This window comes from Rhincodon typus, chromosome 4 (genome assembly GCF_021869965.1).
Source record: "Rhincodon typus isolate 14 chromosome 4, sRhiTyp1.1, whole genome shotgun sequence".
Classification (NCBI taxonomy): domain Eukaryota; kingdom Metazoa; phylum Chordata; class Chondrichthyes; order Orectolobiformes; family Rhincodontidae; genus Rhincodon; species Rhincodon typus.
Window position 1 is genome coordinate 87,834,639 of NC_063335.1, and position 14,285 is coordinate 87,848,923.

The 14,285-nt window shown below is 43.0% G+C and overlaps 1 protein-coding gene across 4 annotated transcripts in view; it reads left to right on the top strand.

Annotated features, from left to right (window-relative positions):
• The window catches only part of LOC109935618 (transmembrane protein 241), a 126,689-nt gene that overhangs the window by 65,571 nt on the left and 46,833 nt on the right, over positions 1-14,285 (top strand). For 2 of the 4 annotated variants that reach the window (XM_020534262.2, XM_020534260.2), the window contains exons 12-13: positions 63-132; positions 12,169-12,262. In XM_020534262.2, the coding sequence (XP_020389851.1) occupies positions 63-132; positions 12,169-12,262 (164 nt within the window). Of the gene's footprint in view, positions 1-62; positions 133-5,172; positions 5,281-12,168; positions 12,263-14,285 lie in introns of those variants that run through there. The other 2 variants (XM_048595569.1, XM_048595568.1) reach the window with 2 other exon arrangements.

The window sequence follows — 14,285 nt, forward strand, 5'->3', positions numbered from 1 at the left end:
AAATTGATGTGAAGATTTGACTATCTACTCACTGCCTTGATGGTTTCTGTTTCTGCTGTCAGGTGATGTTTATGGTGCTTTGGAGTTTCCATTCCTCAATTCCAAACGATTTCGCAGTAGCTGCTGCGCAAGGTAATGTCTAATTTGTTATCTTCTTCTGAAAACATTGGCATGATAGCTCTCTCACAAATTGGCTCTGTTCTTTCCAAATACAATATCTTAAATTGTGGCTCTCACCTTCTGTAGATGAGAGACCTAGAAGTTCTAGTTTCTGAGTTTTCTTTGACCAACTTGAAGGTAGTTAAAAATTAAGCTGAGTTTGTTGTGACTGCTACACGCCTCCCATGCAGTCATAGTGGTTAGAATATCACTGCCAGCCATATTGTGACAAGGTGCCTGTATCACAGAATAGAAGCAAGAGAATGTGTGCTCTTGAAATGTTCTAAATGAATACAGATCCTGGGATCGTGATTAGCTCATTGCTGTGTTTCCAACTCCTCACTGTTCCCCTCCTGCTCACTCTGTACCTCCTCACTGTTCACTGACCCTGAGAGTGAGGGAGGGAGGGATCAGGAGTGGGGAAACCAGGGAGATGGCAAGCTGGTTGGTGAATGGATGTGAGCCATGCGGTGAGTAAAGGCAGGGTAATGGAACAGAATGCAGAAGATAGTGTTACAGTTACAGAGAAGGTATAGAGAAAGATCAACTTTAAAATGAGAGGTCTGTTCAAAATCTGATAACAGCAAGTAAGAAGCTGTTCTTTAATCTGTTCATACATTTTTTTAAAATATAAGTGTTTCTTCTTTCCCCATATTGCAAACACTATCATAAATTGCAACAGCACAGAACAGACCACTCAGCCTGTTATGACTGTTCCCCAGCTCTTTGAGTAATCCATTTGGTCCCAATTTCCTGTTTTTTCTTTTCACCAATGTTTCCCTTTAAGTATTTATTCCTGTTCCATTTTGAAAGTTACTATTTAATCAGCTTACAGCTCATTACAGGCAATATATTCCAGATCATCATCACTGCATTAAAAAAAAAAGTTTTCTCAGTAATTTTGCAAAGCACCTTAAATCTGTGCCCTGTAATTACAAATTCTTCTGTCATTTAAAGTAGTCCTCCTAATTTACTCTATCCAAACCATTCATGATTTTAAACTTGTGTAACTAATCTTCATTTTTCATTCTCTGATGTAAGGATGGCTACTTTCTCCTGAGTCATCACGTAACAAGTTGCTTCGTGTCTTACCGAAAGCTGGCTGCCCAGATTTGAACACAGTGCTCCATCGTGGTCCATCCAGCAATTTATAAAGGGGTAGCAAGAACTGCAGATGCTGGAGTCAGAGATAACACAGTATGGAGCTGGAAGAACACAGCAGGCCAGGCAGAATCAGAGGAGCAGTTGAAGAAAGGTCTTGACCCGAAACGTCAGCTTTCCTGCTCTTCTGATGCTGCCTGGCCTGCTGTGTTCCTCCAGCTCCACACTGTGTTATCAGTAATTTATAAATGTGTTTTTTTACTGTCACTCATTCTGCAATCAAGCTATCATAATGTGTGCTATAGTAGAGACAAATAATACTGGGGTCTGCAGAGAATCATTGGACTTTATGCAGTGCCTTTAATGTCAAAATCAACCAAGGTGCTTCATAGAGACCCCGGGAATTGACATGAAACTTGGAAGAGTGAGATTAGGAGAGTCGAACAAAAAGATTTTGAAGTGGATCTGAAAGGCGAAAGGATTTGGACAGCAAGTGCCAGTGAGTGTAGAAGTTTACAACTAATGATAGAGCAGGTACCATTGATTAAGAGTGATTCAGGATTAGTTAAGACCCCCAATAGGTGTCATGGCCTGCACTCATAATTCTTTTAACCTGTGGTGGATGTGAGTTGTCTTTGGTGGTCCCTCAGAATGGAGGATGATGTCTATCAGGTGAGATGAGCCCTCAGCTGACTGAGGAGCCCAATCTTGGACTCACAGGTCTTTCCACAGTGGTGACATGTTGTTGCATTGGGAAGTGGACCTTGCTGTTCTTAGTTGGCTTCTTCTCCTTCCTGTGCTACCGCCTTTCTACTCTGTGTGTTCGAGTCACTGAGCGTCGATGTGGATTGTGCCTTGATTGATCAGGAGATGCCATGCTGATCACCTCGAGCTTTCTTCTCCTAGTCAGCAGTTTGTGTCACTGTGCATTACGGTGACATTGAGCATATCGTATACCTTTTCCTTGGTCGCTCTTTATGAGCGTTAACCAGCAGAGAATGGGAGAGGAGAACTTGCCTAAGGAGCTGGTTTCTGGGCATCTGGACATAATGGCGTGCCCATTGGAGTTGGCTGTTCAGGAGCAGGGCTCCAATACTGATAGGTTCAGCTTAACGGAGAATGTTTGTTTGTGTTGGTCCAGCAGTTCTCCTGCTTGATCCCCAGGTTCCTTATAGGGACCACTGATGGAAATACTCAAGGATCTTTAATGTAACATCAGTCATTCCTTCAAGAGGAGCAGCATGAAATATTGGACAAAATAATCATACTGAGGGAGGAAGGGTTAGAGAAGTTCGAATCCTTTAAAGTGGATAAGTCACCAGGGCCAGATAGATTGTTCCCTAGGATGTTGAAGGAGGTCGGGGAGGAAATAACAGATGTTTTAAGGATTATTTTCCTACGTTCACTGGATACAGTTTGAGGTGTCGGAGAACTGGAGGAATGCAAATGTGGCTCCGTTGTTTAAAAGGGTGCAAAAAAAATGCCAAAAATTATAGGCCAGTTAGGCTTACTTTGGTGACACGTGTTGTTCAAAATGGTCCTGAGAGATCGGATAAACTGTCACTTAAAGAGGCATGGACTGACAGGGATAGTCAGCATGGCTTTGTTAACGAAAGGTCATGCCTTACAAATTTGATTGAATTCTTTAAGGAAATGACAAGGAAGATAGATGAGGGTTGTGCTATGGATGCCATTGACATGGATTTTAGTAAGGCGTTTTGACAAGGTCCCACATGGCAGACTAGTCAAAAAAAGTAAAAGCCCACAGGATACAGGGTAACATATCAAATTGGATCCAAAGTTGACTTAGTAACAGGAAACAAAGATCAATGGCTGCTGTTGCAAATGGAAAACCTCATCAAGTGGTGTTCCACATGGTTTTGGGATCCCTGCTGTTTGTTTTATACATTTAACGCTTTGGACTTGCGCAGGGCACAATTGGGAGTTTTGCAAACGACAGAAAAATTGACCACGGGGTGGATAGTGTAGAGTATAGCTGTAAGCTCCAAAATGATATAGATGGGTTGGTGGAGGTGAGCAGATGGAGCTCAACTCTGATAAGTCTGACGTAATGGCCAAACAGTAAAGGGGTGCTACACAATAAACAGGAATATACTGAGAAGGCTCGATAAAGTGAGAGATCTTGGCATGAAAGTGCACAGGTCCCTAACGTTAGCAGTACAGGCAGATAAGATTATAAAGAAGGCATCTGGAATGCTCTCCTTCATTGGCAGAGGTATAGAATACAAAAGTAAGGATGTAATGATGAAACTGGTGAAGAATATTGTATGCGGTTCCGGTCACCACATTGTAGGAAGGATGTAATTGTACTGGAGAGTGTTAAGAGAAGATTTACTAGAATGTTGTCAGGGCTGGAGAATTATAGCTACTTGGAGAGATTGGAGTTGTTCTCCTTGGAACCGAGAAGTCTGAGGAGCGACATGATTGAGGTATACAACATTGTGAGGAGTACAGAAGCAACCTGTTTCCTTTGAACATAGAACAGTACAGCACAGTACAGGCCCTTCGGCCCATGATGTTGTGCCGACCTATTATCAAACTACCCTGCATACCCTACATTTTACTATCATCCATGTGCCTATCCAAGAGTCTCTTAAATGTCCCTAATGTATCTGACTCCACTACCACCTCTGGCAGTGCATTCCCCGCACCCACCACTCTCTGCGTGAAGAACCTACCTCTGACATCTCCCCTATACCTTCCTCCAATCACCTTAAAATTATGTCCCCTCGTGATAGTCATTTCTGCCCTGGGAAAATGCCCCTGGCTATGCACTCTATCTATGCCTCTCATCATCTTGTACACCTCTATCAAGTCACCTCTCATCCTTCTTCGCTCCAATGAGAAAAGCCCTAGCTCCCTCAACCTTTCCTCCTAAGACCTGCCCTCGAGTCCAGGCAACATCCTGGTAAATCTCCTCTGCACCCTCTCTAAAGCTTCCACATCCTTCCTATAATGAGGCAACCAGAACTGAACACAATATTGCAAGTGTGGTCTAACCAGGGTTTTATAGAGCTGCAGCATAACCTCGCGGCTCTCAAACTCCATTCCCCTGCCAATGAGAGAGTTCAAAAACCAGGGATTATAGATTCAAGGTAAGTGGCAGAAGAATTAGAGAGGATGTGAGAAAAAGCTTTTTTATTCAGATAATGGGGTGTGTCTGGACTTTGCTCTGAGTTGGTGATGGAGGCAGTGATCCTAAATTCTTTTTAAAAAGTACCTAGATCTGCACCTTAAGTGCTGTAAGCTTTAGGACTATGGACCGTCTGCAGGAAGATGGGTTTAGAAAGAGCATCTGGGTATCTTTGGGTTGGCATGGATAAGACGGGCTGAGTGGTCCCCCTTCTGTGCTGTGTTATTTCTGTGGTTCTGTGATTCTAGTAGATGGCCCAGGTTTTGCTGCAGTCAAGGAGGGTGGCATTATAGACTTTGACTCCTAGAGGCCCCTTGTTGTCAAAAACCCTTTGCAGCTAGAAGATGGCAGTGCTGGCATAACTGACTCAGTGTTGGACCTGATCCCCACCATCGTCTGGATGAAAAGGTTTCTCCTCAACTTTCCTCTTAACCTTCTGCTTCTTAGCTTAACTCCATGTTTGCTGGTCATTGACCCCTCTAAAGGAAAGAGTCCCTTCCTGTTCATCTCCCTCGCAATCTTACGCATCTCTCTCAGGTCCCCTGTCAACCTTCACCAATCTACGGAAAATAGACCCAGTCTATTCAATCTCTCCTCATAGCTCAAACCCTCCAGCCCAGGCAGAGGTTTGAAAGCGACCGTAGGCAATGTCCTCAGTATCAGCCTGGGTCACTTATTTCTGTTTTGGTAAAAAGCCATTCTATTCATCAAGCTGCAGCTGAGCACATACTGAAACATGCTGTCCATGCACTTCTCAGGTTTTTGCATGAACCATTGTACTGCTCCTAAGTGACTTGCTCGGCCACCTGAGAGGGCAGTTAAGAGTCAACCATATTGCTGTGGGTCTGGAATCACATATATATCAGAGCAGGTAGGTGTGGGAGATTTCCTTCCCTAAACAACGATCATGAACCAGGTAAGTTGTTACGACAACAGTTTCATGGCCTTCACTTCTGAGACTCGCTTTCAGACAGATTTCTAGTCCAACTTGTCAACGCCAACCAGATATCCTACATTAATCTAGTTCCATTTGGCCCATATTCCTCTTAAACCCTTCCTAATCATGTATCCATCTTTTAAAGATGCCTTTTAAATATTGTAATTGTACCAACCTCCACCACTTCCTTTGGCAGCTCATTCCAGACACGCACCACCCGCTGTGTGAAAAAGTTGTTTCTTATGTCCCTTTCAAATCTTCCCCCTCTCACCTTAAACCTAATGCCCTCTAGATTTAGACCCCACCTCCCCCAATCCCAGGGAAAAGACCTTGCCTATTTGCCCTATCCATGCCCCTCATGATTTTATAAACCTTTATGAGGTCACTTCGCAGCCTGTACACTCCAGGGAAAATAGCCACGGCCTATTCGGCCTCTCCCTATAGCTCAAACCCTCCAACCCTGGCAACGTTTTTGTAAATCTTTTCTGAACCGTTTCAGGTTTCACAACACTTTTCCTGTAGCAGGGAAACCAGAATTGAATGCGGTATTTCAAAAGTGACCTAACTAATGACCTGTACAGCCTCAGCATGACCTCCCAACTCCTATGCTCGAGGCACTGATCAATAAAGGCAAACATACCGCTTTCCCTATCCTGTCTACCTGCAACTCCGCTTTTGAGGAATTATGCACTCCAAGGTCTCACGTTTGGGCCCCTGGGTTACTAGTCCAGTGACTCTATCACCAGCTTCCTGCTCGTTGGAAGATGGATGTTTTGCTTTTTTTCTGCAATGAACTGCAATGAAGTGTTTCGCAAGAGTGTGATTGTCTTTATTTCCTACCAGATTTCAGGCAGTTTTGTGCTGTAAGCTCATGCTTCACTTGAGAAATGTGGATCATTTACGGGTTTTTCTTCTCCTGCCTCACAGATGCCGTAGTTCCTTAATAAAGGGTCACAACTTGGTTTTTGAAATATTGTTGTAAGTAACAAGCCAAGCAGACTTGGGGGCACTGAGGACTAGGAGACCTATTCCAGGCCTCAACCTGAATCTGCTCTGTGTCAGTTCAGCCTGGCATTTCCAAACACATTTTTGTGTAAAGTTAGCACAGGGGCTGAATACTTCCATCCTTCATTCTGTGTGGTTTCAAACGCAGGTCTCAGAGGAACAGCTGACATTTAAGCACACTGTAATGGTGAGATTTTCAGACACTCTTAAGAATCTGAGGAATGAACTCATATCAAGCACTCATCCTGGTAATGCACAGAGAGTTGCAGTTCTTTTTGTGAAGATTACAAAAGAATGTTTTCTCATATTCCAGTTCACATTCGCCATACGTTTTCACTGCCCCATTGATACATTCACTGACCAAGTAACTGATACTACAGAATCTGGGTCCTTTGTAGCACATTAGCAATGCACACAATGTCACATGACTATTTTTTGTTTTTTTTTAAACTGTGGATACTGGCAATCAGAGCCAAAAAACAGAAATTGCTGGAAACATTCAATGGGTCTGGCAGCATCTGTGGAGAGAAAGTAGGGTTAATGTTTCTGAAGAAGGGTCACTGACTTTAAACATTAACTCCGCTTTCTCTTCACAGATGCTGCCAGACCTGATGAGCTTTTCCAACAATTTCAGTTTTATGCTTATGATATGATCTTGTGCTTCTTCCATTGGACATGTTTTGATCCCATTCCAAGTCACAGAGTCACCATTCAAAGATTGTTTACACTGAGCTGCTAAGTGAGGTCTATGGTACAGGTCTGAATGAAGTCTTTGGAGTCCTCCTTGTCTGACACCTTACATGGAATTAAAGAAAGTGGATAAAAAGATGGTGATAGGAAACATTTATTGTTGTCTCAGTTTAGTATTGAAATAAAACAAGTACTCATTTCCTTGCATTGGTTGAGTCCCAAAAACCTTTAGTGAGAAATAGCTAGAGCTATAAAACAATGTAAAACTGAGGAAAAGCAATCTCGGAGAATGATTTACATTTCAAACACTGCTTGGAGTGCAGAGTGAAGCACTTTGTCAAGCAATGGTGACAACACTGGCAGAAATCGGTTTTCTTGCTGTTTCTCCCTTCCTGTTTTGGTGGCAGCTGAGTTTTGCTGAAAGGAAATATTCCTCTATAATGTTTACTGACATAACAACACTAGAGTATTTCTCATTCGAAAACACTCAAAAAAATGCCTCACTTCTGGCATTTTTCCTTAAGTAACTCTGTAATGTAGCAGAACAGCACAGACCCTTTTTATAATCTGCTTTTGAAAGCAGTGCAGAAGTTGTAATTTACAAAGGGATCAATTTAGAAGTGGATTTTTATACGATTTCCCAAAAGAGAATTGTCACATGCCATTTGTTATTGAAGGTCTTCTAAAGGTCAAAGAGAAAATTTACTCATAGTCTATAAATTTAACTAGAAGGGATAATGGAAAAATTTTAGTGTTTAATGAGGACAGTATTCAGGTGGGTAAACTCTATCTGGAATTTGAATCCTGGCTCTAATTAAAAATGGTCCTGTTGAAATGTTAAATTGGTCCATTTAGTGGCCTGATGGCAATCATCTCCAGAATAAAAACCTTTCATCCCCATTGCATTTCAAGTCTGAAGTGAGCTATTAGTAAAACTCTTGCATCTCAGTCCCATTGTGAGTTTTAAGTCCTAACCCAGAATTTTGAGCACCAAAATCTAGACTGGGACTCTAGTGAGGTGCTGAGGGAGTGCTGCAGTGCCTTGGGGCTGTCTTTCGGATGCAACGTTAACTTGAGGCCTCGTCTGCCCACTTGGTTGGATGTAAAAGATCCCCTGGCACTGTGTTGAAGAAGAGCAGGGGAACTCTCTCAGTATCCTCACCAATATTTATTCCTCAATCGACTTCGCTAAAAAACAGATTATATGTGTGCACTGCATTACGTGGAAGCATACTGTGCACACAATAAATGCTTCACTTTCTATGTTACAACAGCACACTTGCAGAGTAATTCATTGATTGGAAAGTGCTTTGGGAGTTTTGAAAGATACTACGTAGCTACCAAGCCTGTCTGTCTGTCTTTGTGAGAAGAGACTGTGATTGATGGCACACTCGAGCAGCTGTTATTGTTAGGTCGATTAGCCATGCTCATTTGCCCTGTAGTTACCAGAGATGTGCAGGCTAAGTAGATTAGCCGTGGCAAATGCGGGGTTACGGGGATCGCGTAGGGGGTGGATCTGGATGTGAAACTCTTCGGAGGGCTGGTGCAGACTCACTGGGCCAAATGACCTCTATCCATGATTCATTGCATGGAGGCTGAGTGAGTGTGTCTGCTGAAACCACTGTAATGTAATAATTGCTGTCCTTTGTTAATTTGAGACCACGAAAGCTACAGGCTTCCTTGACCAAGGAAGGCTAATATGGAGTGATGAATATGAAAGAGGCTTTTGTAAAATACATTGAAAATTATACTGCTGGGCTTAGCCTCCTACCTAAAATGAAATGAAATGCAAAATTCATTTAAGAGGTCCTGAAGAGGAGCCTGTCGGGCAAACAATTTATTTCTGGATTCTGCAGTATGGCTTTTCTTATTTGGCATAAGCATTTACTAAATAATCTTGGCCTAAGGGAAGCATTCCAATTTATTGTCGAAAAGGACTATTCACATGAAAGTTCTTTCATGCTTCTATATTCAAACACAGATTATTTTAGATGTTTTAAAATCTGCATTTAAAAATCTGGCTGCCTGTAATACTCACTTAAAGGCTCCTCCGTTATCCGCCAGAAAATGACTTGCTGCAGCTTTACTAGATTAAACTCAGAAAAAGACTCAATCTCTATCTTTGACGACCCAGCTACTGGGCTTGATCCAATTCAGCCTAGTAGCTATCCTTGGTGTGTGATGTAAAATTAGGAATGTTGGTAGCTATTTAGTCATGGAAATTAACCCCAATCATGTCTTCACTTGATCTTCATTTTCACACTGGGCTTGCTGGATAACAATAGGACAAGGAATCCTGACCCATCTTTCTTGCTATCGTGCAGGATTCTCTTATTAATTGTGGGACTCCACATAATGTCTTCAATGCTGTCCCAGTAGTTGGAATAAAACCTACTACTTCATTGGCCTCTTCTACAGCCCTCAAAGCGGCACTGGGGTGGGGATGAGACTGTCACACATCTTCTGGAATGTGCCTTTGCAAAGGAAGTCTGCAGAAAATTGCAGTGGTTCTTGTTGAGGTTCATCCCAAGTAGCTCCGTGTTGTGGGACTCTGTGCCGTAGGGTCTGTTCCCTGGGATGCACTAAAGCTTGGGGCAGCTCCTGCCAAGGCACAGTGGGGAAAGACCGCTGTCTGAGGTCTTTCTGCTGAAGTTAAATGAGGCTCCATTCGGTTATTGCACCCTCCCAGTGGCTCTCAAATGAGATAACGAGAGTCCAGAGCCAGTATGTTCCTGTTAGGGTGAAGGGCAAGGCTGGTAGGTTTAGCGAATGCTGGATGACTAGAGAAGTTGAAGTTTTGGTCAAGAAAAAGAAGGAAGCATGTGTCAGGTATAGACAGCAGGGATTGAATGAATCCCTAGAAAAGTATAAAGGCAGTAGGAGTATACTTAAGAGGGAAGTCTGGAGGACAAAAGGGGACATGAAATAGCTTTGGAAAATAGGTTTAAGGAGAATCCAAAGGGATTCTACAAATCCATCAAGGACGAAAAAGTGACTAGGGAGAGAATAGGGCCCCTTAAAGATCAACGAGACTGCCTATGTGTGGAACTGCAGGAGATGGGGGAGATACTAAATGAGTATTTTGCATCAGTGTTTACTGTGGAGAAGGATATGGAAGAAGTAGAAAGTGGGGAAATAAAAAGGGACATTTTGAAAAATGTTCAGCAAAGGAGGAAGTGCTGAACGTCTTAAAATGCGTAAAGGTGGATTCATCCCCAGGACCTGATCAGGTGTACCCTCGAACTCTGTGGGAAGTTAAGGAAGAGATTGCTGGGCCCCTTACTGAGATATTTGTATTATCGATAGCCACAGGTGAGGTGCTGGAAGACTGGAGGTTGGCTAACATGGTGCCACTACTTAAGAAATGTGGTAAGGAAAAGCCAGGGAACTGTAGACTGGGGTGAGCCTGACATCGGTGGTGGGCAAGTTGTTGCAGGGAATCCTGAGGGACAGGATTTACATTTGGAAGGGCAAGACTGATTAGGGATAGTCAACATGGTTTTGTGCATGTGAAATCGTGTCTCACTAACTTTAATTGAATTTTTTTGAAGAAGTAACGACGAGGATTGATGAGGGCAGAGCAGTAAATGTAATCTACGTGGACTTCAGTAAAGTATTCGACAAAGTTCTGCATGGTAGACTGGCAAGTTTAGATCACACGGAATACAGGGAGAAGCAGCTATTTGGATACAGAACAGCTCAAAGGTAGAAGACGGGGTGGTGGTGGAAGGTCGCTTTTCCGACTAGAGGCATGTGATCAGCGATGTGCCACAAGGATCGGTGCTGGATTCACTGCTTTTTGTCATTTATATAATTGATTTGGATGTGAACATAGGAGGTATGGTTAGTAAGGGACCTAAAGGGGCAACATTTTCGCACAGAAGGTGGTGCATGTATGGAATGAGCTGCCAGAAGGAGTGGTGGAGGCTAGTACAATTACAAGATTTAAAAGGCAACTGGATTGATATTTGAATAGGAAGGGCTTAGAGGAATATGTCCCAAATGCTGGTAAACGGGACTAGATTTATATAGGATATCTGGTCAGCGTGGATGAGTTGGACCGAAGGATCTGTTTCTGTGCTGTATATTTGTATGACTCTATATGATTCTAATGTATGTAAATATGGTCTTGTGTGTGGAAAAGATGTCTTGGGTTTGCTTTTTGGATAAAATCAAACTCCAGTGTTTGTTTCCTCATTTGCTACTGTACAGGACCCCGAACTGTGTTTGTGACTATGCGTCTATCTGCGTATATAAATAAATATATGTTAATTAATAAAATATATTTTTGAAATTTGAAATGTGGTTTCATTTGGTGGCAGTGTGGCTCAGTGGTTAGCACTGCTGCCTCATAGCACCAGGGACCCGGGTTCGATTCCACCCTCGGGCGACTGTCTGTGTGGAGTTTGCACATTCTCCCCATGTCTCCGGGTGCTCCGGTTTCCTCCCACGGTGCAAATATGTGTACACTGGGGCGGCAATGGCCTAGTGGTATTGTCACTGGACTGTTAATCCAGAGTCCAAGATAATGCTCTGGGGACCTGGGTTCGAATCCCGCCATGGCAGATGGAGGAATTTGAATTCAATAAATATCTGGAGTTAAGAGTTTAATGATGACTGTGTATCCAGTGTCGATTGCCAGGAAAAACCCATCTGATTCACTAATGGAAACTGCCATCCTTACCTGGTCTGGGCTAAATGTGACTCCAGACCTAAAGCAATGTGGTTGACTCTTAACTGCCCTCTGGGCAATTAGGGATGGGCGATAAATGCTGCCTGGCCTACGACACCCTCATTCCATGGAAAAAAAAATGTGCAGGCCAGGTGGATTGGCCATGCTAAATTGCCCGTAATGTTCAGGGATGTGTAGATTAGATGGGTTATAGGGGGGATGGGTCTGGGTGGGATGCTGTGAGGGTCAGTGTGGACTTGTTGGGCCAAAGGGCCTGTTTCCACACCGTAGGGATTCATAAAATCCTGTGAATATGTAGGATTGGTTTTGATGTAAATGATGTAAAAGTCTTTGTTTCTTTTGTAACAAATTGGTATTACACCACATCCCATGTTCTGTGTGAAATGAAAGGATTTCTAAAACAGTAAATACTGTTTTCTTTTTATTTAGTGGAATTTTGGGGGTGTCCTTGCTTTTGGTTTCTGTAACTGTGAAGAGCAATCTGTCTTCAGAACAGTATGGTACATTGAGACTGGTAACAAAGGTAAGGAAATAAAACTCCACTCTCTTGGTGTTTAAAACAATGTTAATTAGTGGTGTAGAGTTACACCTCTCTCAGATCTGACACTAAACCTATTGAACAGACTTTTGTTAAAGTGCGATCCTTGACCTGTTACTGTAGCATTCAAGGCTAAACAATTGTTTTGAGATAGTAGGAACTGCCAATGCTGGAGTCTGAGATAATAAGATGTGGAGCTGAATGAACACAGCAGGCCAGGCAGCATCAGAAGAGCAGGAAAGGTCTGGACCCTTCTTCAGAAATGTGGGAGGGGAAGGGGGCTCTGAAATAAATAGAGGGAGAGACAATGATAGAAGGTGGATAGTGGAGCAGATAGGTGGAAAGAAGACGGACAGGTCAAGGAGACGGGGATGAAGCCAGTAAAAGTACGTGTAGGTAGAGAGTTGGGATGGGGGTTGGTCAGTGAGGAGAGAGGGGCGGGTAGGTGGGACGGAAGACGGACAGGTCAAGGAGGTGGGAATGAGGTGAGTAGAGGTGAGGTGAGTGTAGGTAGGAAGTGGGGGTGGGGGTTGGTCAGTGAGGTGGGAGGAGTGGATAGGTGGGAGAAAAGACAGACAGGTCATGGAGGTGGGGACGAGAGCGGGGGCTGGTCTTGGGATGGGGTTGGGGGTGGGGAAATTTTGAAGCTTGTAAAGTCGACATTGAGACTATTACTATTTCTAAGAAAACTGTATGAAATGTCTCCATCATCACTTTTACTTTTGTTCAGGTGCACAGTGTTTGCTTTATTATTAGGACATTTATTGAATGCAAAATGTTATGTTTTACTAATTAATTGAAGCACATGATGTTTTTTTACAAAGCTGGCTCCGAAATAAGAAATCAGTTTGCTTTAGCATCAATGAGTTGATAGTAACAATACTGTGAATTTGCGCCCTGAGAAGAGGCAGATTTGCTAGAAGCTTAGTATGTGTTTTTAGTCTTAAGTGAGATTTTTTTCTTCCCGTGCACCAGTTTTCATATGAGCTTTCATCTGTACAAACAAACATTGCATGCTACCAGCCTTTCAACCCAGTTGTGCTCATGCTTAGCTCCAGTCTTGCCTGCTGAATGTATCTAGTTTCTGTTGAAGGACCATATTCAGAGCATTTTGACTGAAAGGAGGTATAGATTAGTACAGCACTGCTAGATTGGACTGTCCTAAAGGCCAAGAGAAGTTGTTCAAAGTTTTTCTTAAGTAGTACGGACACAGTGGGCTGAATGGCCTTCTGTGTTGCATGTTCACTTGAAATAGACATGGACCTGGTTGCATCAGCTGTATTAAAAAGCAAGCTATCCAAGAGCAATTGACCATGAAGGTGATGTTTCAATTTGTCTTTTGTGTCCCTTAGCACTAAATTGAAAAGAAGCAAACTACCGTGCGTTAGAATTAGAATTAGATTTTATTGTCACATGTACTCAGGTAAAGGGTACAGGAGTACAGTGAAAAAAGTACAACGCTGCCATTCCTGACACCACCTTAGATGCAAAATACCTGGGTACAAAATGGAAAAATAATGAATAAAGTTAAAAATTCAATGTTAATGTCCTTCTTAAGTGCTGGGCTCGCACTCCCCACAAGGGCTCGATGTCCTGAGTGCTGGGCTCGCTCAACGCTGCGGTAGATGCTAGGAGACTTCTGGCTGCCTGCAATCGCTGCAGTGGTGGGCTCCCTATCCCACTGTCCCCTGCGCTGGCTTGATCTTCCCTGCATTGGGCTCTCTATTTCTGCTACTGCTCCCAGGAAGAAACCTTTCCTCACATGCACTGGAGGTCTGTATGTTGGAAGTATGCTGGAAGTCCGAAATAAAACTATAAAGTTTAGAGAAAGATAAAAATATTTCTGGTCTCGGATCTTTCACCAGTTCACTAGAGGTCAAAGACCAAAAATGTTACTTGTTTTTATCTTTCTCCGGATGCTGCCTGGCCTCCTAAATATTTCCAGCACTGTTTTTCGTTTTACTTGTGATTTTTGTAATATTGGTTGAATCTGAAAGTTAAAGTCTTG